The sequence below is a fragment of the Epinephelus lanceolatus genome, chromosome 21, assembly GCF_041903045.1.
Source record: "Epinephelus lanceolatus isolate andai-2023 chromosome 21, ASM4190304v1, whole genome shotgun sequence".
NCBI lineage: Eukaryota > Metazoa > Chordata > Actinopteri > Perciformes > Serranidae > Epinephelus > Epinephelus lanceolatus.
In genome coordinates this window covers 8,073,766-8,099,745 of record NC_135754.1, presented here as the reverse complement: position 1 = coordinate 8,099,745, position 25,980 = coordinate 8,073,766, and the positions used below count along the sequence as shown (strand labels likewise).

The following is a 25,980-nucleotide window of genomic DNA, read 5'->3' as shown; positions in this document are numbered from 1 at the left end:
GCCCGATAGGAGCGTGCTGTCAATCAAAAACAGCCAACGAGAGAAAAGTGAGCAGCCTGGCCGGATTTTCAGCCTCTAAAACTGATTTGGGGGCACAGATTGCTCCCTGAAGTGGGACCTGGCTTCAAAGTGTTTGAAGAGAAAGTTGAGGGAAGAAGAGAAATATTTGGTAGGAGAGCAACCACTGATCTAAATAGGCTAAAGATTTAACTCTAAACTCTTCTTATCAGATTCCAGATTCCATTTTTAATACACTATCAAAGGTGACCACTGCAACTCACCCTGAAGCATAAAATTTATTTTTTATAGCTAAGGGGAAATATGGCTTGTTTTTCCTAAATTCAGGTTTTACATACAAAGAAATGGCCATTTTCTCCAATATAATCAAATGTAATCATTAGTTTTCATTTGCAAATATTGCCTTGTCATGAAACACATGAGAATGACACACTGCACCCTTCATGGATTCCTTACCTCTATTTATTGTGATTTTAAAGACAAAATGAATGATTCCAACAGTACAGAAGGGCTTCTTCTCTATGGATAGAACTAAACAAGCAGCCATCACTGTGGTGGTATCTACTTGTAAAGAAAGGACTTTAGGTTCTATTTGCTTTTGCTGTGAAATGTTTGTAGGGACCCCGTAGATTTGGTCACATGTTGCAAATATAATCACTGATATGCCACTGAGATAACGGTTATAAAGCACTTATTGTCAATTTCAGCCCGATTTTAATAGATGGCTAGATGTCAAAACAATTAAAAGAAGAGCAGAGTTACCACCCCCTACTCCATGAAGTCAATTTCACTTTAATTCATCTTCAGTGAATCCTTTCGTTCTGTCTAAAAACACACATGTGCACATTTCCTTGTCAAAACACACTTTTTTACAATTTTATGTGTCCGTGTTTTATTAATTGATGTATTTGCAATGATTACAATGCAAAAATGCATTGATTGTGTACTTGTACATTTATTATTGTGGGGGGTTGGCCAAAAGTTTGTGTCATAACCAGATACGCACTGGTGATCTTGCCCACCCAGGCTACAGTGCCATGACCAGCCTAAACATCTCAAAATGAGGGTGATTAGCCAAAACTGTAAAGTTGCAGCTACAGGGCCAGGTAATGGTACTTAATCTCTTTAAGGTATTGACCAAAATAACTCACTACCAAGTAGTATTGAAACTTCCCCAAACAATACCTGCATTTGATCCTTTTTGTATCCAGATCTAGAAAAATATGACGATTAATATGTTTTTTCTCACAGCCAATCACCACAAGCATTCTTCAGCTCATGCGATGTGTGATTGGCCCACGTCCATAGCAGCTACAACTCATACAGTCTGTGGTGTGAAGTGTATTTGACTGAGCTGGCAGCTCAGCAGGTACAGTTTTGTACAGTTATTTAATGAATATTTTAATAATTTGAAAACTTTCAGAATATATTTGTGAAAAATCATTTGGATGGGGAGGAGCGGTGGTGGCATTTCACACAACTGAATGCTTCAATTCACATGATAGATATCAAATGAAGTAGAAAAAGTTAATAAATGTAGTCTTCTGGTGGTATCTGTATCAATTTAAGAGTACTGGCACTGGCCTGTAAAGCAAAAAAAATGACGCAACATTACTCCTTAGAGCTGAGGGATCCTGCAAAGTCAGATGATTAAGGTAATTCTCTGTGAGAAGCATCCTGTTTCACATAACACAAAGTCTTTTTTTCTATTGTTAATATAAAAATACTGATTATTGCAGTTTTAAAGCCAACACAGAGCACAATGTTGTCCAATTTTTACTCGCACTAGTGCTAGTTTGGGAACTTCATTCTGTCATATGACCCTTGTAGCTTTCCTTCAACACGGTTGCGTATATATGTACAGTATATAATGAATAATTCTGATGCAACTTACTATCATGTGTATCATAGTTTTGTTTCATAGATATTTGTCAGTCTGAAGAGGAGAGTAAAAAGGCTTTGTATGTCTCAGTAATGCAGCCAAACAACCCAATGACCAGGATAAATATTGGCACTGTACATTCCTGCAAATCACGCATATGTTACATTTGCACGTTTCATATGTAGTGGCTATGTTGAAACTTAACGTTTATTAATGTTTCAGTTTTTACTTTTGTGTTGTGAAAATGCTGTGGTTAATGTGCGGTTAGGTTTAGGCAGAAAAAAACACTTAGTTAGGGTAAGGAAAATATGTTTTGGCTTAAAATACTCTGTTTTGTTGCCACAAATACGATTGGAAAAAACTCCTGTTAAAAAATGATTGGTCTCAAACACTGGTCTGCTACTGCTTTGCAGCATTTTCACCTTGCTGTCACCCCATCCACTATCTCTATCTCTTCCTGATGAGAAACTCAGCTTCTTTACATGTAATTTGAACTACGTCATATGTATGAAATGTACAAACATACCAGTGGTTTGCGGAAATGTATTATACCAACATATTATTCTGGCAACTGGGCTGAACTAAAACCTGACACATCACTTCACAGAGTCTTGCCAAATGCTCAAACTATCACTGAGTCAGTATTAGCTGACAAACTGAACTGAAGATGTGTCAGTGGCTGTTTCACTCTTTGATTTGCTGGAAAATGTGAGTCTTTGCATCAGATTTTCACTTTTCATCGCTGGTTTGATGATGCATTGGAGCTTTCGGTGGTCACCGTATGAATCAGTTCCTGTCTGGGCTTGTTTTTTCTTGTGTACCTTAAACAACACCAAAGGTTTTCACGGGCGGATGTTTTCATCTTCTGCCTCATCAGCCTGGAGTGTTGATTACACGGGCTGGAAATGATGATACTGCCTGTGGGCTTGTTGTTCCACGGCATGTGATTCATTTGGAGGAACAGGAGATGACTGTTTCACAATCAGAGGGAAGTACTGAGACGCAGAGAGGGGCTTTTTATACCCTGTCATCAAGTTCTTCACAAAAAGGTAAACAGAAAGGACAAATTAGAGGCAAACAGCTGTTAGTACAACAGCAGAGCCCAATCATTGCTGTTTGCTTTGTTAGATCCTTTTTTCCCTAAAAGTCCTTTCCCCTGATAGTCCCTACGGCCTCTTAGTACTGCACTGTTGTAGAGTACAGCTTGCTACATAAGGAGCACGCCAATTAGTGGCTCTTGCACTTGTTAATGTGCTGAAATTGCACAGTAAATAAAAGTTCTGTGATAACATCCCCAGCTAATTCTGCTACTACATCACCATATCCACCATTCCAGACACATCATATTCATAAAAACAATAATTATCTGCCATGAAAACCAATTTGACTTCCTCCACAGGGCAGAATTAAAAGTTGGGCTTAGCAAGGTAATGAAGCATGGCACACGCTAAGTCAAGGATGGAGGCTTTGTCTGAAGTAATCACTTCTCCGGATGCTGTGGCTTGGCCGGGTTTCATATCAACGAGACTGACATATGGAAAAATAATTAAAATGGACGCATTCAGCCAATAACAGCTGGGAAGCTGCATTTTTAATACACTATCAAATTTGCATGCTGGCTGTCAATCCACTTTCCTGTCTGAGGCCCAACATTCCAATCAATCAAGGTGTTAGAGTAGAATCCAGCCACATCAATGGCAGGGAGCTCAATCCCAGCCGCCCGCACGCTGAGCTTTTCTCTCCTTAAACACGCTCCGGCACACAGAAATATGTGTGACAATGTGACAGTGATTTACAGCGCAGAGTTTTGCCGGGTGACAGTGAGTGAATAGAAAAGTACACCGCAGTTCTTCTGTGACAAGAACAATTAATATAAGCCGAGCGATTGGGCTTCAGTCTGCGTAGGCTACAAGCGATGATGTGGTGTCGCGTTGCATCACCGCTGCCAGCAAACAAGGGAAAGCAAAGTTGCTCCGGCTCCCTCTTATCTATCTTCTGAGATTATGTTTCCAGAGAACTTTTATACAATCACTGGCGACTCTGAAGTTTCAAACTGAGTTCTGCAGTTTTTACACCCAAGGCAGTGTAACAGTGCAGTCCCATCTGACAGCAGCACACACACATACACACACAACAGATCAGTGAGCATCCTCATTAGTTTGGCTCAGTTTGACAGAAACCTCAACCTTGCTGCCTCCTAATTTTGGACAAGAGGACAACAGAATACACAGGAGCAAAGGAGTCTGTGAGGTGGTGCATCTATCTGGACAGATGGCTGAGGGGACAGGAGCAAGGTAAGCAGCTGTGCATGCTAAATAAAGTTTAGCATTACTGAAAGATTGTCACACTGGGAAAACACAAGGCTGGAGTTCAAAAAATGTGGGGGATTTTTGAAAAACATAAGTAACAAACAAAAGTGACCCCATGTTGTTTATGCCATTAAATCTTCCCCCAAAAGAAAGAACAAGAAAAAAGAAAGCATTTACTCCAAAATCCCAAATGAAAGCCACCTCTGCAGCCAGTATTTCTGGATGTTCATCACTCTTTCGACAAACCCAGGACATTAAGCAAAGGGAAAACATGAAGGGAACAGATGGCCACCCACCCTCACACTACACCTGACTCCATACAGCAGCAGAGGTTTCGGAGGGAGTCACGAAACTGCGAAAATGAAACACAAAAACCTCATCTCTGATAGTGGTTTGACAACGAAATGTCACATTGCTCCTTTCCATCTGTGGAGACGTGATTGCTCTATAAGCTAATGTTAAGTGGACTACAGTATAAAGCACCATGTGCATATTTGTCTTGATCTCCTCCCATAAAATGTTGCACAAAGTGATGATTCATTCAGCATCCTACAACAGCAGAGACCACTGATTTACAGCTATTACTGATGCTGACTCGAAGAGTTCCATTTTAAACAAGCACATGTGAAATTGATGTTTCCACATGTCATGTTTCATATTTACAATGAAACATTTATGTATGGATTTACCACACATAAATGTCAATGCGCCTCAGCCAAGTTATCAGACTAAAATGTTATTGTAGGTTTCTGCAAACCACAGATATGTTACATTTGTACATTTCATATATATGACATACTTCAGATTACATGTGCATAAGCTGAGAGTCTCAGGAGAAGCAGGACAGTGGTGGATGGCTTGACACCAAGGTGAGACAACTGTCAAGCAGACAGTGGCAGAGTACTGTTCAAGACACACAGAAGCGAGGGTTTTCAGGACATTTCCAGCCGTGTTTTCAGCAACCAAACGGGGTATTCTGAAGCCAAAACATGATGTTTTCCTAACCCTAACCCTAACCATGTGTGTTTTTTGTGTCATAACCCAACCACACATTAACCACGGCATCACAACATAAAATTAAAAACTGTAACACAAGGTAACATGAAGTTCCAGCATATGTGCAACATATGAAACAAACCATGCCAACGTTTACTCTGACAAATGGGTTGTGTGCCTATTAGTGAATTTACCAGATGTGAAATGGTGTTTTTTTTTTTCAATGAGAAGGGAAGATGGTGATCACAGTTTTTATAATGATTCCATACTTTTTTTGTTTTACTTTTTCATCATTTTGTCAGCAATATCTTTCAGTCTATGTCTCAAATAATTCTTTATTCACTTTTTATGCATTGTGGAATAATCTACCTAATCACTGGAATAAATGCTGGCATTACACATTTATGCAAACCAAGGCTATTTTGCTTCTTATGTTTTTATGTGTACAGCATCAATTTTATGTTACGACAACGGTGTGTTTAACATGTTTAGGTAGGAAAAAACACATGGTTATGAAAACATCACGATTTTGGTTGCTACAAACATGGCTGGCAATGTCCTGAGCTCTTGTTAAAAAATACCAACTTTGGCTCTAAAAACATGGCAGAACATGTCCCAAACTCTCGCTTTTCAAAAAAAAAAAACCTTTTGTGGACACAAACATGATTGGAAATATTTGAAACACTTGTTAAAAAATACCCACTTTTGTGGCTACAAACATAGCTGGTAATGCACCAAGCTCTTGTTAAAAAATACCTGCTTTTGACGCTACAAACATGAATGGAAATTTCCCAAACTGTCCACTTTTGCAGCTACAAACATGGCTGAATGTGTCGCAAACTCTCATGAAAAGCATCCACTTCTGTCACTACAAACATAACTGGAAATGTCTCAAAACCTGGTAACAAATAACAAGTTTTTTTTCACTACAAACACAGCTGGTAATGTCCCGAACTCTTGTTAAAAAATATCACTTTTGTAGCTACAAACATGAATGAAAATTTCCCAAACTCTTGTTAAAAAATACCTTCTTTTGTTGCTACAAACAAGGCTGATAATGTCCCACATTCTATTTGTTGGTCTTGAGCAGTGGTTGGCAGCTGTCTTGCTTTGGTGTCACATCATACACCATCCCCTCTTCCTCCTAATATACATGTATTCTGAACTACGACATAGGTATGAAACATGAAAATGTAACAAGTCGGTGATTTGAAGAAAAGTACAATACAAACATTCGACTCGGCTGGGGATAATTTGAGTCCACTATGGTACAACAATTTTTACAAGACATGTAGACAGTACTGTCAACAGGTGACAGATACGTTGCATTTCTAATAGGTGCTTCACAATTTCTTTCAGTCTGTTCAGAATCAGTATGCAGAATGAAATTAGGACACAGATAAAAACACTCCCATCTCTGTGTACCCTGGAGATGGCCACAATAAGTTCATGACCCCTTTTTTAAAGGTTGCTGAAAGGCATTTTTGGGAAATTTAGGACACCGCTAACTAAAGTAGAATAACACAGGGTAAGCTGAGGGGAAGGTTAGTACACCAAAAAGATGCATTACAACAAACTCTTGGATGGCAGTATGAGAGGCTGGGTTTTAGTTTCCCACCCCGGCGCTCATGGCAGATCTCATTTAGAGTTCAGCACAGGGTTGTTTTGTACCCTGCCACACAGATGTGAAGCATCCAGCTGCTCTGACGCTCAGCAACACTCTCTGACCTCACCTGTCCTCCCCAAGGGCTGTGCTGCAACACACACACTCACACACATGGCTTGCCATGTAATTAACAACCAAACACACTTTCTGCCTGTATAATTAAGCACCATACGAGATGCCATGCTTACGAAAGCCAGAGGACTACATCATGACTCCTAAACCTTGTTATGTTAGCGCGGCAAAACCCCCCACATATTCTGAAAGAAAAAAACAACAACTGAAATGCAGCAAGATTCATGTGGGAACAGAATTTTTCCACTGACCGACCAGTGAATATCTATTTGCATTCTTTTTTTCCCAGCATTGTTGCTCTCTGCCAGAGCAAACCAAGCTGTGCAAACCTCTTCAAAACTAATGACGCCCGGTGCGATTTAAATTCACCTGCACTGTTTACTTGTTGTTAACCTTAACGTGACTCCATCTCATCACTACAAGTTCACATTGGCCCACAGGTTCACCATGCTGGACGTTAAAATCCATCCTCAGATTTTGGATGATTAATGCTGGGATCAAGTGATTTATTTGTAAATCATTACACTGGGAACATAAATGACCTCGTGTGGTCAAAAATACTGAATATACTGTAGGTAGGAGCAATTTATATCCTTCAATCAGTCAAGGAGAGAAGTGCTGTATTATGGAGCTAAAGCCATTCCGCTGTTTTGGATATGAAGAGTACTTGTAAAGAGACTATGAGAGAGCGGGGGAGGCTTGGTTAAACTGTTCGTTTCCGTCCATCACCCTGAAGTGATTGTACACTTGTGAAATGCTAAAGATAATACCAAGCAGCAACAATGCCCAAACCAAACCTCAGACCAGGGTTTCATTGATTTTAGGATTCATTCCACAGTAATACCTGCCTCTGGGCACGAAGCAGTCGAACAGAGATGTTGGAAAGAAGAATACTGTTAAGGAAGTGAGGCTCTTGCACATGCTTCACATACTTCTTTTTGCAAGAAATCTTAGCGTCAGCAGACCTTTCCAAGATCTCAATCTGTCACGATTCATTTGTTTTTGCAGCAGAGGAATCAAAGGCTACCCGCTGCAAGAAAACACAGATTTCACTGCACAGATGCTGAATGCTAAACCATACCCCATGCTGTTGTTGTGACAAGTATATAGCTGAAGACGCCGGAGCGATGCCGTTATGATCTTTGTACAGTGGGGAAAATCTATTTAAAAGAATCAGGATTCATAAAACCTAATCATTTTTTTCTCATTTCTCATCTCTGGTAGAGATGCAGGGGGTGGAGGGCGGGGTGGACTTCAGAGCATATCAGCAGAGGGTTTTTTTTTTCTGGCTGCATATGAATACCATTGTGAAATGGACCCCCTCTGGGGATGAAAACAAAGGAAGCAAAAAGCAAGGAGAAAAACAGCTAATTTCATGTAAACACAAATACGATGGCTCCCCATTAGAAATAGAAGTGGAGAGATGCTCGCAGGCCCCTGCAGTTCTTTGTGCACTTGGAAACAAAGCCATGATACTTTGTAAAACTCTACTGGTGAAGAAGCCACGAACGCCTGCTGAGCAACACCTCAGTCTGAGTTGGTATTTATTACAGCAGCGACAGGCCATCAGCTGCTGTGATTAGGATGATGAACAGGAAATCAGCATAGAGGAAGTGTGGAAATACAGATGCAGTAGTGGAACCAAATTACATTTAAATCATGTAGACTTTTACTAAAGGATTCAGCCACCATGAAACATTACAAGCATTCGCACTCTGTCACAAACACATTCAATTAAACATTCGAAAGCAGTATCAGGTAAGGGAGTTTGCCTCACAGCCCCCGCAGGGTGACACACACACACACACACATACACACAGGGTCTGATTTGTGGAGCCAAAATGGATGGGAATAAATCACAAGAGCTCGGCCAACATGGCTGCATACTAATCAGTGTATTACCCATGGGAAAACTCTACCCCCTCGACTAATGCTGCATGTCTGTGTGTGTGTGTGAGTTCAGAGTCACCTTCTCCACCCCGCTGTCGCCCATCAGCAGCAGTAAGTGTGTGTTCGCCTGTATTTAATTGCGAAATGCAGAGGCTGGAGTTCATGTGAATGGCTTGGGAGGGAAATTGAATCTGGAAACATTTCACCTCCGTCAGTGTCTTGTTGTTGATCACAGGTATTGCAAGTGGAACATTATGCGGGTCACTTTAGCATGCAGCGAGGATACAGCACAGTGTTCGTAGATAAGAAGAGTTAATTCAATTTCCTGTGAGAGGAAAGAGAAGAAAAGACAGGAGGAAAGAAAAGGTACTTTACCTTTCTGATGGCCGCGACCCAACGTCACAAAGCCAGAGGAGATGAAGTTGTGAAGGTCAGCGCCTCCACTGCTGCGGATGCTCTCCTTCCCATAGTGGAGACCTATTCACGGACACACAGATACAATCAGTCAGAAAGACATATACTGTACACCCAGTGTCAGTATTTGGATCCCATAATCATTAGCAACATTAGCAGCAGCTAAAATTGTGATTCCTAAAGTTGGGGAGCCTTCCAAAGCACCACAAAATAACCAGATCTGAGGAGTCACAAGCATAAAAGCAACATTACCAGTAGACAAAATTATACAGATTTTTCAAACATTGTTCTACATAACTATTGGACTGACTTTTTGCTCGCTTTACTTTTTTTAGCCACAACAGCTAGCGTTAGCATCAAATTTGAGGTCTGATTAGTTTATGTTAATGTTTAGTTAATGTTAGCCCCTTAGACATTCTCTGGATAGATTTTTGTTGTTTGGAGTGGACACAGGTACTATTTAGGAGGAAACTCACTTGGCCTCATCAATGTGTATTTTATTTTATTTTATTTTTGATGAAAATGGAACATGACATTGTGGATAATTTGCACTGGACCTGGTGTGGATAGTTGTCATGTGGAAAATAAGCATGCAGATTTTTCACAACTCGCAACCTTATTTTCGCATTGCACTGATGAGAAATGGTAGCCTGGAAATCCAGACTCAAATCTAGAAATATTTTGAGTCTTGCCCTCATCGATACACCCTTCCTACCCATGGGGCGGCACTAACTGAGGCATTTCAAATGCCGCTGCATGCAATTGGATAGCACGATGGCCAATCAGAGCAAAAAACAAGGTGACGTATTCAATGCACTAAGCCCTACAGAGTATGCCAGTAAACCCGGAACTCTGTTAGCGCTTTTAGCACTTCTGGTTCTCTCGTCTAAAAGTCAATACGTTTTTTGAATGGGATTTTGGTAAAATGCCTCAAATAAGGTCTGTGGTTATCAAAAGCTTAAGCAAGTTTCAGGTTTTGTTCTACGACATAAAACACATTAGTAAATACCCTACTTGTGAATTTTGAAGCTTTTACGTGTCGTAAAAAAAGCGGTTGCTAATAAGTTGCTCAATAGGACTACAAACCCTGTCGGGGACATTAAACGTCATCACCCCCGAACAGGCAAGAGTGCTGGCAGTCCGCCAATACAGCTTCTTATTTAGCTTAAACAGGCCGATTTCCCCATTATATAATGTTTTTAAAATAAAGTGGCCGAAATCAGTTGAATACTTAGTGGCGGTGATGTCAAGAGTCATGCGACTGTGGAGTAGTCATGTAGTCTGTTAAAGCCTAACCTTAGCTTTTTACTTCTGGCGATCGCATTTAAACTTTAAATGCGGTATGAAAGGTGTTCATATGTGAAGATTATCTTGCTGAACAAAACCTGTAAGTATCATAAACTTGTGTTAGCCACAGAGCTTATTTTCTGATATAATCCAAAACACAATGCAAAAATCACATTCACTTTCTCTTCTGGGAACCAGCGTGATGCTAAACTCCCGGGTTTTGACGTCAGCCCTGGCACACTATTGGTTTGCCAAACAGCGGGGCTAACTGATATATTATGCTTTTGACGTATCCCGTCGGCAAAACAGCAAAAACGTTCTTCCTGAAAGTGAAGGCTTCTAGGGCAGTCTTCTGTTCCTCTCTCAAGGAAAAAAATACGTGTAGTTGGCTTAGCGTTTCTTCCAAAGCTAAATTGAATGGACGCGGTCCTTTGGCAGCTGCCATCTTGGCTTTTTACTTTTCGACTCCTACGGCGCAGCACTGTCCTCATCATGTTACGCCCGCCTCTGTCAGATAGACTGATCTGATTGGGCCGACTGGCGATTCAGCAGGCTCTGCTCGTCTGGGCCAGAATCCTGTGCAGTGCAAATTTGAACTTGCTAGGGGCGGGGCATCTGGATTTTCAGGTTAGAGAAACGGCTTTAATTCAGCTAAAACAGGGAAAAACAATCACTGTCTGGCTGACCCACAGAGGTATGCAACAAATGACAATGTCATGTGTAGTACTACTCAGACTGTAAATAATGTTGTATAATGTCCTCTGGAGGTAGTGATGCTGAGCAATAGCAATGTCATCAATTATATAGCCAACAGAAATCATGTGCAAACAAAGATGCTATCAAATCGAATTATGACAAATGTCTTTTATTAATTATTTATTTTTTATTTGACCTTTGTTTAACCAGAAAAATATCCTCTTCAAGAACACAGTGGGTTACAGGCAAGATAGAAAACACAAAAATACACCAAAAAAAAAGAAAAAAAACAAAACAAAACATAGCATCAGCAAAAAATTAGAAATGTGATTATGAATCATTACATTAACATTGCTGATTCAATCATGTAAAAATGTACTCCTAAAAATGATATAAATTACACCATAACACCCCAAGAACCCTTTCCGGCCATAGAAATAACTAATCAGAAAAAATAATGTAATGAGACTAATATGTGAAGGTTCTAGCCTTTTGGAGCCTGAGCCAGAGAGACTAATCCCCAATTACACATACAGACTCAAACACTGGAGACGCAACAGGATGCCACCAACCAAAACTCAACACTCCTGTGACAGCTTGGAGCCAACTGGTTGGACCCTCAAAAATAAAGGCACACTAAATTTTCCACATCAACTCAACAACAAAAAACTTTAAACAACATGAAGGGAAAGCTGAGTGTCATGGTCAACAACTGTCCTCCTCTCCATGAATGATCTTTTTTGTGCTATCGAGACATGGATAATAAAAAAGATGCTATAAGCACATTGCCCAGAAACATATTGGTGAAGATCCTCAGTCATCCAGGTCCTGGTAATCTTAAGCTTAACTGGCCTTGCATGAGTTGCCTACAATATAGCACTTAAGATCGGTCAGAAAATAAGTTATTCTGTTGTGTGTCAGTGACAATAGGAGAAAATAACTGCCCAATCAGAGCTGAGTTTGTCTTAAACATACTCAGTTCTAGTCACACCCTAAAACTTCAGGCTCGAGAAAGAGAGAGCGAGCCCACCACACCCACAATGCAACTCAGCTGCCAACAGTTCGGCCTGAGATGGGCAGTGGACTACAGAAATCTCACGTCTTTCTAACTCCACACCTCCAGATTTCCTTACTTATCAAACTTTTAGTCTTCAGGCCCAACCGACACTGACTCATGTGACATCATTTGAGGACACTGATCAGACTTCACACATCTCCATCTAGAGACACTAAAGACTTTTTTCCACATGCAACAGAACTTCCCAACACCTGGAAACACACCTTGGTGTGTAAAATTGGCTGATTTCCCAGTCCATCCTCATTCCCAGGTTTCAACACACATGGCACCCTTTTTCACGTCTGGATGAGACTGTCCAGCCTTTAACTAACCCTGATGTAAACTCATCCTCATTAATGATGTAATACATAAAGCCAGATAGTCCAAGCAGAGGGAAGGGAGGTGGTGTACAGTGTTGGGTAAGGGTTACTTTAAAAGTAATCAAAGTACGTTACTGCATTACTTTTAAAAAAAGTAACCAGTTACTTTGCTGCATTACTCCCTGAGTAAAGTAACTCAATTACTTTAAAAGTACTTCCAATGTTACTCCCTGAGAAAAGTAACTCAAGCACTTTTAAAGTACTTTTGAGTATTGTGGATTTCCTATTGGGCAATGGACCACGGGGCGCTAAGCCTACATTTTTTTGTCTCCAAAATTAAAGTTATGGAACACTGGCCCTTCCCTGAGATCCAATTCTCCCATCACAGCCGTCACTTTGACCAGTAGAAACACAGAACGACAGTTTGACAGTTTACATATGGCGCTTCAAATATAGCTCCTGCCATCTGCTGACGCTTTTAGGTGACTACAACAACATGTCGGCTGGCACATGAACACACATACAGTGATTCAAATAATAGTCAAAGTAATAAAAACAGGACAAGAATAACCCGATGACATCACACACGCCGTGAAAGACGACTGGGGATAATTGGTGAGTACCAGCGTGTAGCGTGTACCAGGCATAATGCAAGTCCTGAGTCTGAAATATATCTGTCAGCGATTCCTACTCCACCTATTTAGACTCCACCATAGACAACGGCAGCATTTCTCCGACGAGCCACAAGCTCCGTGGCTTCTTTCAGACTGATAGGTTTAACGTTATCTCCGTTATTAGAACCAAACGACAGCCGTTGCTGTTTCGGAGCTGAAGGACCAGCGTTCTAAAAGTAACGGAAGTAACTGACGTCTTGTTTGAAAATGTACTTAAGTATTTGATTACTCAAACAGCAAATTAATGCGTTAGGTTACTCGTTACTGCAAAAAGTAATCAAAGTACTCTAACGCGTTAACGCACTATATCCAACTCTGGAAACCAACCAGGTTAAATTTGAGTTGTTTTAAGGTATGTCATCACCATGTTTCTCTTCCTAACCTAACATTACTTGCCTGAACCTAAAAACACCCAACTATGTTTCTCTTCCTAAACATAGTCTATGTGACTTTACAATAAGTACGTAACTTTGCTCAAGTACATAGCTCATTTTTTGGGGTACTAATTTGAGAGATGTCATACCAACTGTTGTATGAGGGTATCTTTAACAAACACAGGACTTTCACCCAGCAGATTGCTGTTCGTTTTTGCAACACAACACGCAAACATTGTTTTTTTTAAACTACATTACATAGTTAAAAACATGTGACATACATGTCACATACATACATCATGTGATAAAGTCATTAACTTACTAATGTAAGTACATTGTGCGACAATTTTTTTATTTTTTTATTTTTTTTACACTGTGCATGCAATTACATGCTGTCCCTAGAGGGCTAGCTATAGCGTCATAGTTTGAAGCATAGGAACACTGACCAAGCTGCCATATTTGACAAGTTGGGAGGGAGAACATGTTGGCTTTCCATTCATTTTCTGTAACCGCTTATCCTCTTAAGGGTCGCAGGGGGGCTGGAGCCAATCCTAGCTGACACTGGGCAAGAGGTGGGGTACACCCTGGACAGGGTGCCAGACCGTGTTGGATTACCCCTTTAAATTATTGTTTTACACAAAGCAAAGCATCAAATCTGAACAGCTTTTTTTCAAAATGGCTGCTGAGTTTTTTGTGCCAATTGACCAATCAATTTTTCAACTGATTGTTTCAGCTCTAATCACAGGAATTCACCTTTAGAAGGTCACAAGCAAAGGATCTGGATCACTAAGCTCACAGAAAGTTCAGCAGGGCCCCTGTTAGAGATAAGAAAAAAGTGTGTGGGCTTTTCCCTCATGTTCTCAGTGGCACCAGTTGTGTCTTTTTCATGGTGTCAAATGGAGAACTTCCCCGCGGTGTCTTCTCCTCAAGCACAGATAAGAGGGGAAATGGTGGAAAAGTGAACCATACGAGCAAACACAGTGCAATGATGCTCAGGAAAAAAAAAGCAATATGTTTCAACCACCCACATACCAATGCACTTTGAACTCAATCACACCTCTCCCTGCGCTGCTGTCATGGCTGCAGATAGACTATCTGCTGGGGTTATTTTCCCATTCAATCACACCAGCAAGTCTGTGTGTGACACACGCTCACACGCTATTGTTGTCTTCCTTTGTCACCTTTGTCATTGGTAGGCCACTCCACGACCCACTGCGACAACCCTTGAATCGGAGAGACCCTTCAAAAGCAATCCCCTCCTTTCCTCCTGCTCCCATTCCCAGCTCATTAAGGTGAGGTAGCATGAAGAGCCTGCAGGGGGAAGGCTACGCATTATGAATTTATCGTCCTTGATACAAAGAAAATCGTGACTTTCACCTCAACGAAGAGCCATGGAAATGAACGGGTGCCGCTGAGGATTCATATGGTAATACTTTTTTAATCAGACTTCTTCACTGGACACCTACACCTCTGAATTACCTCAGAGAATGGGGAAAAATGTGAATAATACGATAATTATATCATGAACCGGGCTGGATGTGGTACTGTACGGCTGGCATCAGGGAGGTTATCCAACTCTAAGGTCGATTAAGCTTTAACACAGCCAGGCAGGGGTAATTTACATGGTATACTGATTTTATAGCATTATCAGATGCCGATCTGCTGGAGTGGACTCAGAGCTGTGTACATCATCTCGATAAAGTCGCTCAGCTGGAGCTCGGCATTGCATATCTCCATATCTTTATCATCCTCAGTCCGAGATGCACACTGGAGCTCTTTAAATGCCATTTTGGCTAATACATGCCCCCTTTTCTTTTAACCCTGCCCCTGAACTCTCATGAAACTAATGGCGCAGTGCAGTAAGTCCTGATCCACACCAGCCCGTAATTAACCAGTGCTGCTGCTGGAAAGAGATGCTGATGGATCCCTGCCTCCACACCTGAAACCTCCTCACATGCACACATGTACACTCAGGGGGCCAGAGGTCCAGCTGTATAATAAGGGGCAATAATGAGATCTAGGGCAGGAGACAATTAGGCGGGGTCTCTCAGATGCTGAGGTTTAACACAGGTGCACTCAGGAGGAAGCTTCTATTAAACATGTTGATGCAGTCAGCATCGAAATGTTGTTTTTAACATGTGGGGGATGATTATGTGGCCATTGGGGAGCCAGCGAGGTCACAGTGGAGATGTTATACCTGCACGCTTTAACGATTAATTGGAGGGAGGTTGCAGGAAGAAGAGGGAGGTGTTTTGTGTGTGTGTGTGTGTGTGTGTGTGTGGTAGTGGGGCAGGAGGGCTCACTGAATATCATTATAAAAGTGCCTTTTGGCGAATAATTAGAGTAATTAAATCACTGTTTTGTTATTTAGGCAAACCTTCTTTTGCTCACAGAGAGCGCACACAACACGCACACACACAAGCAAATACGTGCTTTAAAAATATCTGAAGGTCATGTCAAAGCTGCTAAATAGCTGGAAATGTTATTCTATCATCACGACCTCTAATTGTCCACAGCAGCTGACCTTTAAGCATGGGAGGCTGCTCATCTCAAACTAAATGAACCAACTGCTCAAATCCCTCCAGTGCTGTATAGGAGCTCAGACACTTATAGATGCTGGCTGAAGGCTTTTCAACCTCTGCACGAGCATACACTCCAACATTGTCTTTCGTCTGATTCTTCTGGTGCGGCAAAGGCAGCCCCATAACTCATAATCCAATTTGCCTATTCTTTTGCAGAACTGCTATATCGGAGTAATTGTTTTTTCTTTGGTTTCTGTTGAGTAAACTGAGACGGAGGAAACAGCTTCTCTCTGCACTACCTGAAAACTATATTTCATCATTCTGCGCATTAAGAAAATGTCAGAGAGGAAACCGAGCAACACTTTTCAAAAAAATAGAGGCAAATCTTTGCCTGTGGTGAGCACTAAATAAATCAACTTCATCTGAAGAGAGCTGTGGGCCAAACTGCATTACTCAGAGAAGCGGTTATTGTTTACTTTAACCAAAGGCAAACTCCTGTAAAGGTATCTACTTCTCCCTTTCAAGGTCTGCTCCTTGTTGTGGCCGTGGGGTGCTCTGTGTTTACACCCCCGACCTAAAAGAGGATCTGAGCCCACAACAATGCAGAGTGGATGCGAATAAAAATAGCAGCACTTGCGCTGGTATCATATTATGCTGTCTGTACTGTTTTTGCTTTAGGGCTCTGTTTTTTTTTTTTCTTTTTTGAAAAGGAATATATCGTTCTAAAAATGCAGGGAAGTTTTGCAGTGCACCAAGGGTACCATGTCACTACACAAGGCCTGCAAAAAAAAAAAAAAAAAATCAGCATGTATTTTTAGAATTGAGCCTAAACAAAGCTCTGAGGATGAAAGAAATGACTTTGGTGAGGAAGTGATTATTGCTGGGAGCAACTGGGCATCATTGCATGTTGAGGATCAAAGGAGAAATGGATGTTATTCCCACTCTTGACACAAGTTGATAGGATCCTCTTGGGCCCTTTAGCCACTTGCTTTATGAGGTCTCTCCACCTCATTTAAAAGTGTCTCAAAAAGCCCCTGGATGTGGAGTGCAGCGATGACTCCAGCCGAGGACCCTCTCCTTAAGAGGCCTGCCTCTCCGCTCTGTGCCAAATGCCCATTTAGGCGCACATGAATATGCATTTTCTATGAGTGGGCTCCCTCTCCGCGGCACCTTGGAGCCTGTTAAGGCATCGAGCGGAGCTCCCAATTTATATGCACACATTAACCACGCTTTCGCCCGGGCTGTCACTGCCTTTCATGTCCAACCCCATCAGGACTGCTGTGGTCCCTGATGAAGGGGGGCTTGGCTGTGGTAGACTGAGCTGAGCCGGCCCGAGTTGTGTTCTCTTTGCAGCGATTGTGTGCAAGCAGGCAAAATAGTTGCAGCCAAGCACAAAGGCAGATAGACAGATAAAGTGATGCCCGACCTTTGCTGAGTAGAAATGCATGCAAGGTCATACTGAAGGCAGCCTGCCACGTCCATCTGCGTATCAGCCGTGTCCCCTGCGTGGCCGGCTAGTGACCATTAGGAATAGACTGATGCAGCAAATGAGCGAGGGAGACACTCAGTGAATGAACAGCAGACTGTGGTCGCGACCAGCACTGAGCTGCAAGAAAATGTTCCCAGCTAGCGTTTGATAGGCGGCAATGTGGCAGAAAGAGGCCAGCTTTACATGACACACACGACTGTGTTCACCCAAATAAAACTGAAAGGGTGTACCATCTATTATTTAGAGAACAAGACGCAAAAATATTTTTGCTGTCCTGTAGCTTCAATCATCCAGAACAGCAACATGAACTGCATCAGGTGCTGTGATGTTTGGATTTCAGAACTTCAGAAAGGTTGCTGCAGTTCTGTCATATCCAGCAGAGGTCAATAAAAATCCTGTTTTACATCCTGTAACGCCCTGTTCACACTGTACTACATACAACAAAAGACTTTTATAAATATCTAAATATTTACATGTGTGATTAATAAAATGAGGAGCTGAGGTGGGTATAATGTTCCATTTTGTGGTGGGAACATCCCCCAGGAACCACATGTGGCACACCGCCATGAGAGCAGTGAGATAAATGTAATTATTTCAAATGATTAAAATCAAGATAACGTATTGAAAAAATACAAACATGTGCATGTATCTCTAAAGAGGCATAATCACTGGGTTGGGTGTGACTAATGGTTCGTGTTGTAGTCAAGACCACCTGAACCAAGACTAAGTCATGGCCAAGACCAAAGTGTATCTAGATTGAGATAAGGCCAAGACTTTGAAAGGTTGAGACCAAGTAAAGACCAAGGTCAGACCATACGAGTCCCACAGTGCATGACACACTTTGATACAATGTGAGCAATGCAAGCAATATGTACTCCTTAAAGTGGTCTGAAAGATCCATATTCTCATTCTCAGAGAAAAGAAACAAAGATTTGTCTTCCTTCACCTCTTTTATGACAGTATATATGTCTGTATGTATTGGTGTACGATGAAAAATGTCTTGATAAAATAATCAAAATCATGTGAAGTTAATTTTATGTGTGAATTTCCCTTAGTTTTTTTTATGAACAAAGAAATACAAACACTAAAGAACTGAAATCAACTAAAACCATCTTTATTCAATGCTCTTTTTTGCACAGGTGCAGTTCTGGTCCTGGCCAGTCTTGAAAAAAAAACCCAGAGTCCTCTTTCTCTGGGGCCGAGACGAAATGGAGAAAAACTTCGTTCCAGTCTGCGGTGAGACCAAGAAGTGGTCTTGAGACCAAGACTGATCTGGTGTAGTGCCAACACTTATGTTAAGACATATATTTAATATATATGCATAAATGGGTGGGGTAGCACGCGGCAGCGGGCTGCAAGCCAGAATAGAACCCGGGCCGCTGCAGCAAAGATGGAGCTTCTGTTCATGGGGTACCTGCTCTCACCACTCAGCCACCGATGCCCCACTTATTACATTTTTAACAGGGTAACCACTTGTCTTTAACCTATTACATTTCAGTGTAGCCTTCCCAACATCGTGTATTATATTGTAAAATAATTACCCTGGTTAACTGCCTTGCTATCTACTACCACTAATAGTGTCTGAAGGACTGTAAGAACCCAAGATCACACTCTTGGTCCTTTTAAGAAATGTTTTGTTTCTTAAACCAAAAAAAATCCATTTTTGCTATTTCTAATAGTATGAACAGCGTTTTGCTGATTTGTAGAGTGGAAATAAGTAAGGAAGAGGAGCAAGTAACACACACGCGTACAGTACCGTATCAGTGCACTATAGAGTGCAGAGAATGTGATGCAATCTCTGTTTCATGACAAAAGCAAAACTGAAGTTCTTCTGTGTTCATAAACTATATTTGGAAAAATACCGCAATTTTACAGAAACAAAGGATTGCTGTGTTACCGTCCTCTGAAAAACATATATCTTCAAAATGCCCACATTTCATGACTTAAGAAAAACAGTCCTTTTTTCGGTTTATAAGAGTCCTTTGGTTTTACTTGAACATTTAAGATGGGCAGCTTTAGAGAAATATGTTTTTCACTGGACAGTGACATTTCACCCAATAATACTTGGAGGAGGTAGAGCGGTCATCTAACCAAAAGGTCGATGGCTTGATCCCTGCCCCTGCAGTCTAAAATGTTAAAGCGTCCTTGGTCCAAGATACTGAACCCAACACAGCTGTGTAGCTGTGCCATCAGTGTGTGAGTCCACAGGAACATTTAAGTGAGGAGTAGGTGGCACCTTGCGTGGTCGCCTCGGCCACCAGTGTATGACTGTGTGTGCGAATGGATGAATGGTGCTTGTCTTGTAAAGTGCTTTGAGTGGCCACCAAGACCAGAGAAGCACTTCATAAATGCAGTTTGGTGTATCATACCCATATGTGTTAATACATCCTTTATAAAGGTAACTACACACATACCATCATTCAGGTGCTTTAACGGCTGCAAGATCCTCACCAATAGAATATTTCTTCACTCATCCTGCGCTCGTCTTTTGTTTTCTTTCCATCTCACTGACTCCTTTGTGTTTCTAATATCTCATTATTTTCCATCTGTGTCCCTCTCCCCGAGTGTCTTTGCCTCTTCCCATCTGATAACACCTGCTTTATCGAGGAACCTGCCGCCACCGCCTGCCTTCCCCTGCACTCTTGTTTTTCCAGTTTTTCGGCCATATTACCGATTTATGCTCCCCGCCTGCTCCCTGAATCGTTGGGTTAAATCATGCCGTGTGTGCGCCGCGTCTGATTCACCCACCGAGTGACTGAGAGGCCATCACTTCCAGCCTGTCAGAGACTGCGGGGCCACGCTACCTTGCCAGCCTGTAATTATCTCCACTAGCAGGCCCCTCTTTTTCCCTGTCGCTCTCTCCCTTGCACTCCCTCTCGCTCAAATCGGATGATTACTGGATGTTAACATTGGAGATTACACTGCTGAAAGGGTGAGCGCAGTGGGTGCTCTCTGGAGGGGAATGCAGAATTTTGCACAGAAATAATCGATGTATCGCAAAAGCTTCACACAGACACACTGAGAGGGATGTGGGCAAAGGGTTGCACCGCTCAAATCTGCCTTCAAGCTATGTTTGACCAATGACACATAAACTAGTGGATGCTTGTGAGGCTTTGAGCATCGAGTGGAGAGAGAGGAGAGCTCTTACCATGGTTGGATTTGGAGGTGTGAACAGGGGTGTAGTGGTTCTTGGATGAGGTTCTGACTGGTGTGTTGTCTTTGGGTGAGCCGTTCATCGCTGCGAAATTCTCGCAGTCATATTGTGATATGGGGATGGGCCCCTGCTGCCTCAGGATGTCTGCAAGGGCCCTGGAAGCAGAGAGAAAAAAAAACAGGAACGAATGTTAATACTGCAGCATGTTTCTCGTTTTGTACAGTTTTTTTTGCTCTTAGTGCAGCTGAACTCAGTTAAAAATGAAGTGATGGCATGTCTGTTTTTTACGCACCGAATGGCTGCTAATTGTTAAGACAGTGTTGTGCTATTATGGGTAATTCAGGGCTGCTCTGTTTCTGTGATTTTTTATTTTTATTTTTTTTACGTCTGGGAACATGACGAATGTTCATTTGCAAGAGAAACAACACTGGATGTGTGTGAGTATCTTGTCTAATTGGGTTGAATCTGAATGTTTTTCAGACCGCACCAGGTGCATATGGAAGGATGGAACCCTCGAGGGGGGAGAGTGGAAGAGAGGGAGAAGCAATCACGATGAAAGAAAGTTCAAAAAGTGTTTGTTTGCTTTTTCTGGCGTTGCTTTTGAAAAAAGGAAATCAAATTACTTTTGCAGCACTGCAGCGGCTCAAAGCCTTTGCACGACAAATGTATCACCGACGTAACCTTTGCTTTTAAATGAATATTTTAGCCTCGCCCCCCACCCCTCCTTCCTGTTCCTTATTGAATGTGCAGTGGTGCATGCATGTCACACGACCTTGATACAGCCCCCTAACGTTAACACTATCCATTATTCACAGTCTTAAGATTGCTCAAGTGTTGAATAATGCATCCAATAAAAAAAGCTATTCAATCTTGAGGAAATAATGTGTGTCAGCGTTTGTTCACTGATGTAGGTACAGTCTACAACATGTGGTCCACTCTTGTGTGATAACTCTCATATGGTGGAGCCCCAGGAGGAAGCAGGAGCCAGCTGAGGAGGTGAGATGCAATCATTAGCCATGATATCCCATCTCTGCTAAACATTCTTGTCAAATCCCCACCTGAACATACCAGACAGCCATGTGCTGATGTGCAAAGGGTGGGGGTGGGGACGGGGGTGGAGGAATGGGGTCGTGAAGTATGATGTTTGACAGCTGGCTGCCTTGTCTTAGTTGCCTCATGAGCAAAATATCTGGGCTACAGTTTGATTCAAAAATTCAAGACTCTATTTTTATCCCAGCTTAAATGGGAAAAAAAGAAAGAATGCATCTAGGGTGAGGGAATATATATCGATATCATGATATTATCACGATATAATAGATATCGTCTTGTATTTTGGATATCATAATATTGTAAGGGTTGTCTTTCACTTGTTTTAAGGCTGCACTACAATAAAGCGCTATAATTTTCTAAACTTACCAGCAGTGTAATCAAAAATATCATTTTATCAATATATATATAAATTAGACCTGCAATGATTAATCAATTAATCGATTGATTGTCAACTATTTAATCAATCGCCAACTAATTTAATAAGTGATTCATTGGTTTGAGGAATTTTTTAGGAAAATAAGTCAAAATTCTTCTGATTCTAGCCTCTCAGATATGAATATTTTCTGGTTTCTTTACCCATCTATGACAGTGAACCGAATATCTTTGGGTTTGTGGACAAAACAAAACATCTGAGAACGTCATCTTGGGCATTGGGGAACACTGATCACCATTTTTCACCATTTTCTCACAGATCATAGACCAAACAGTAATCGATTAATTGAGAAAATAATCGACAGATTAATTAACTATGAAAATAATTGTTAGTTGCTGCCCTAATATAGATTTTGTATGTTTGAAACGGTTTTAATACTCATTATCGGCAGTATCGATACACTGGTACCAGATGCGCTTTCTCGCTCTCTGTTTTTATTAATGTTTCCTACAATAATTCTACTGTTTCTGCCCCTAACCAAGAAAAGTCGTCATTGTCATGTGATATCCTTGTTGTATTTATCTGTCAAATAAAAATTTTGCTCGTAATGTCAGTGTTTCAAAATAGTGTCAGGTACGGATACTTATCAAGGTACAGTATTAAAGTTAGAAATTCAGATAATAACACTATGTACGAGACTGTTCTAGCTGATATTATTCACCTTTACCAGCGTAGTCATTATAGTCACATTACTGATAAATACCTTTAGAAATGTCACTGTGTAAGTATTTTGGGAAAGCACCAACAGTCAACCCTACAATATCATCTCAATATCGATACCAAGGTCACAAACATTGTGATTTAGATTTTCTCCATATCGCCTAGCCCTAATTGTATCTGCTATATAAACTAACAACCATCCAATATAAATGTTGGCCATCAGTGCTTCTCCCTCCCACACAGAGCAGATGCACACACACACTCTTTCCTCATGAGCACCACAATCACTGTAACAGTTCTCTTTCAACTCCTCCGTAATTATTTTTATCTTTTATGCCGAAACACTTCTTTGGGATTTAACATCTGCTGCAAATCTAATAGAATCTGATCTGAAAAGTGTTCCTCTCTTTGCCTTTAGATAACAATCTGTTAATTAATTTCAAACACATTGTCAGCCTGGTTTCTAGTTCATTATTTTGGATACAGGGAAATAAACACTGTGACCTACAGACTCTGGCATAGGCGCAGATTTTGGGGGGAGATGCAGGGGACATGGCCCCCCTCACTCATTATTTAGAGCATGTGCATTTGTCCAACCCCATTAAACACATCAGTAGCTTATGAAAGTGGTGTAGTGGAGGGTATACGAAGGTATGCAGGGTATACCCACCTTTTTTTTCTAGCCATTTACAGTACACCCACCTATCAGCCAAAAATACATAGGAATATATAGGAGAGTATACCAACTTCCTTCATGGTAATCTACCCACCTACCTAATAGTACACCCACCTCATCAACTACCACTACACCACTGGCTGAGCACTTTTATTCTGACAACCTTAAAGACATTTACACCATAAGCTTTTGCAGAAAAGATACAAAGTGGTGCAAAAAAATTCATCAGAATGAGGAACCCCCCCTTCCCCTCTCCATGTGTGTCCCCCCCAATGCTGAAACAAAACCTACACCATTGGTAGACTTGTCTCTGACATGAGTCTTGACCTTTGACACCTGTCTGCAGAGAGGTCTACATGTATGACAGTCTGTCCAGCCATGGTCTATATATATGTATATAAGGCAAACGATGAGCTTTGGCATGGGACTTTGTTTCTTTTTCTATCTTATTAAGAGAACATTTTAAAGAAATTATTTGAGTGGATTGCACATTTGTGTAGAGTCATTCTTATATGTGATTATAAACTCTTCTACCCACTCACCTGTGTATATTCATTTCCTGAGGCGGCTCTGTAGCTTTGTCATACGCAACTTTCACCGACACTCCCAACACTATGATGAAGGCTATGATCCCACAGGTGATATAGACCGCCGTGTTCGTCTGATCCATGCTCGGATCGTACGTTTCACCGGTCGGGATGGGCGACGGGGCGGCCGTCTGCACCCACACCGGTGTTTGGTAGTTCTTGCAGGCTTTCTGATCCAGCCGGTCTTTCTTGTACTCGCAGCAGAAGCGCAGGTAACACGTCCCGCAGCAGTACCGGTGGTTCGTGTTGTTGCACTCGAACATTTTGTCATACTGCCCGCTAACGTCGTAGTAGCCCAGGCATGTGTCGTGATCTTTAGCGGGCGGCGGCGGCGGCGGCGGGGTCTTCGGCGGGACGACCGTGGGGACCGTGGTGGGTCTTGGTTTTCTTGGCCCCCCCTGCTTGGGTTTTTTACCGCCTGTAGCGGCGCTCAGCACGCACAGCGGGTCCAGGTATATCAGCAGCAACAAAAGGTGCCTTATCCCCATGGTAGTGTGAACAAGTCAAGTCTTGTGTTTTGGCAAAGACACTTCAACTGTGGGTAATAAACATGTAAGGGTTTAGTCTTGTGTAAGTTTCGCCGCCGAGTCTTCCCCTGCTCGCTCAGTCTCCTGTGCCGCCGTCATGCTGAATACAACTCTGTGCAGACTGTTGTCAAGGGCATTTCTCGGCTGTTAGTATGCAATGGACAAACTAAAGCCCATTGCGACCCTTCGGGGAGCCGTGGCAGGGAAGCACCATATCCTGAGCGGGAGGGGAGCTGATGGGTGCCCGGGCTCTGTGCGCTCTCCCTCGGCTGAGCGGCGCGTGAGAGCCGCTGAGTGCGTCGCTGTCCAAGGTGCTGATTCTTGGAGACCCAGTCAGTTCTGCTCGAGTCAAAGTTAGGCTGGAGAAACAAATAAGCCAAATGGGCTCATTAGCTATTATCCTCACGTCACAGTCACGTCATTAATTAATTAGCAGGCTTTTACACGTCCGAATAACTTGACAGATTTTAGTCATGAAAAAATGATCCTGATTAGAGTCATTCTTGCCGTTTGCACGACGCATCTAACTTGGTAACATGACACCCACACAGAAATAATGAATTCCAAATGGATGTGGTATGTTCTCTATATGTTAAGAATTACACCCTACCATCGCTGCACTCAGCTCAGTGTGGATCCTCTTAATTATTTCAAATAAAATTCAAATATAACTTTAACATATTTTATTTTTCTTGATATATTCACAGGGTGGGAATGTGAAAAGCCAGCCTACCTCTGTTAGGATACCCGCTGGGGAGTTGCTCTCTGTCTGGGTCTCCGAAAGTGAGGAGAATATCAGAGCTGTGAACCCCTCTCTCTCTCTCTCTCTCTCTCTCTCTTTCTTTCTCCCTCCCTCCTCTCTCTACTTCTTCTCTCCTCCTTCTCGGCTTTCTCCCTCCCTCTGTCTCTTACATCATTTCAGTGCTGGCGTCAGAACTCAGTCAAGTATCGGTAAATTGCAACACCCCCCCAACCCCACTCCCCTCCTCTTCTTCCTCCTCCTCCAAGCAAGAAAGCAAGCCTGGTTATTGGCATTAACACTTCTAAATTAAACGGCTGCACAGACTTGTGTCCGCACAACATGCTTGCTAGGCTGTCTCCGGCCAGTGGCGCCCCCAGATATTTTTTATAGGGGTGGCCAGATGGGGCCACTGAAAATCTTGGAGTGGCATTAAAAGCCAACTGAATTTCAAGAATTCAGTTATGCTTTTGCAGTATATCAATGCC

General features: G+C 41.9%; 1 protein-coding gene across 13 annotated transcripts in view; it reads right to left on the bottom strand.

Annotated features, from left to right (window-relative positions):
• The window catches only part of shisa6b (shisa family member 6b), a 90,044-nt gene extending 64,471 nt beyond the window's left edge, over nucleotides 1-25,573 (bottom strand). For all 13 annotated transcript variants that reach the window (XM_033611268.2, XM_033611269.2, XM_033611275.2 and 10 more), the window contains exons 1-4: nucleotides 25,487-25,573; nucleotides 24,182-25,112; nucleotides 20,815-20,975; nucleotides 9,209-9,310 (exon numbers count right to left, since the gene is read on the bottom strand). In XM_033611268.2, coding sequence (XP_033467159.2) covers nucleotides 9,209-9,310; nucleotides 20,815-20,975; nucleotides 24,182-24,714 — 796 coding nt within the window. In that variant the 5' untranslated portion in view covers nucleotides 24,715-25,112; nucleotides 25,487-25,573. The remainder of the gene's footprint in view (nucleotides 1-9,208; nucleotides 9,311-20,814; nucleotides 20,976-24,181; nucleotides 25,113-25,486) is intronic.
• Nucleotides 25,574-25,980: the final 407 nt, after the last annotated feature.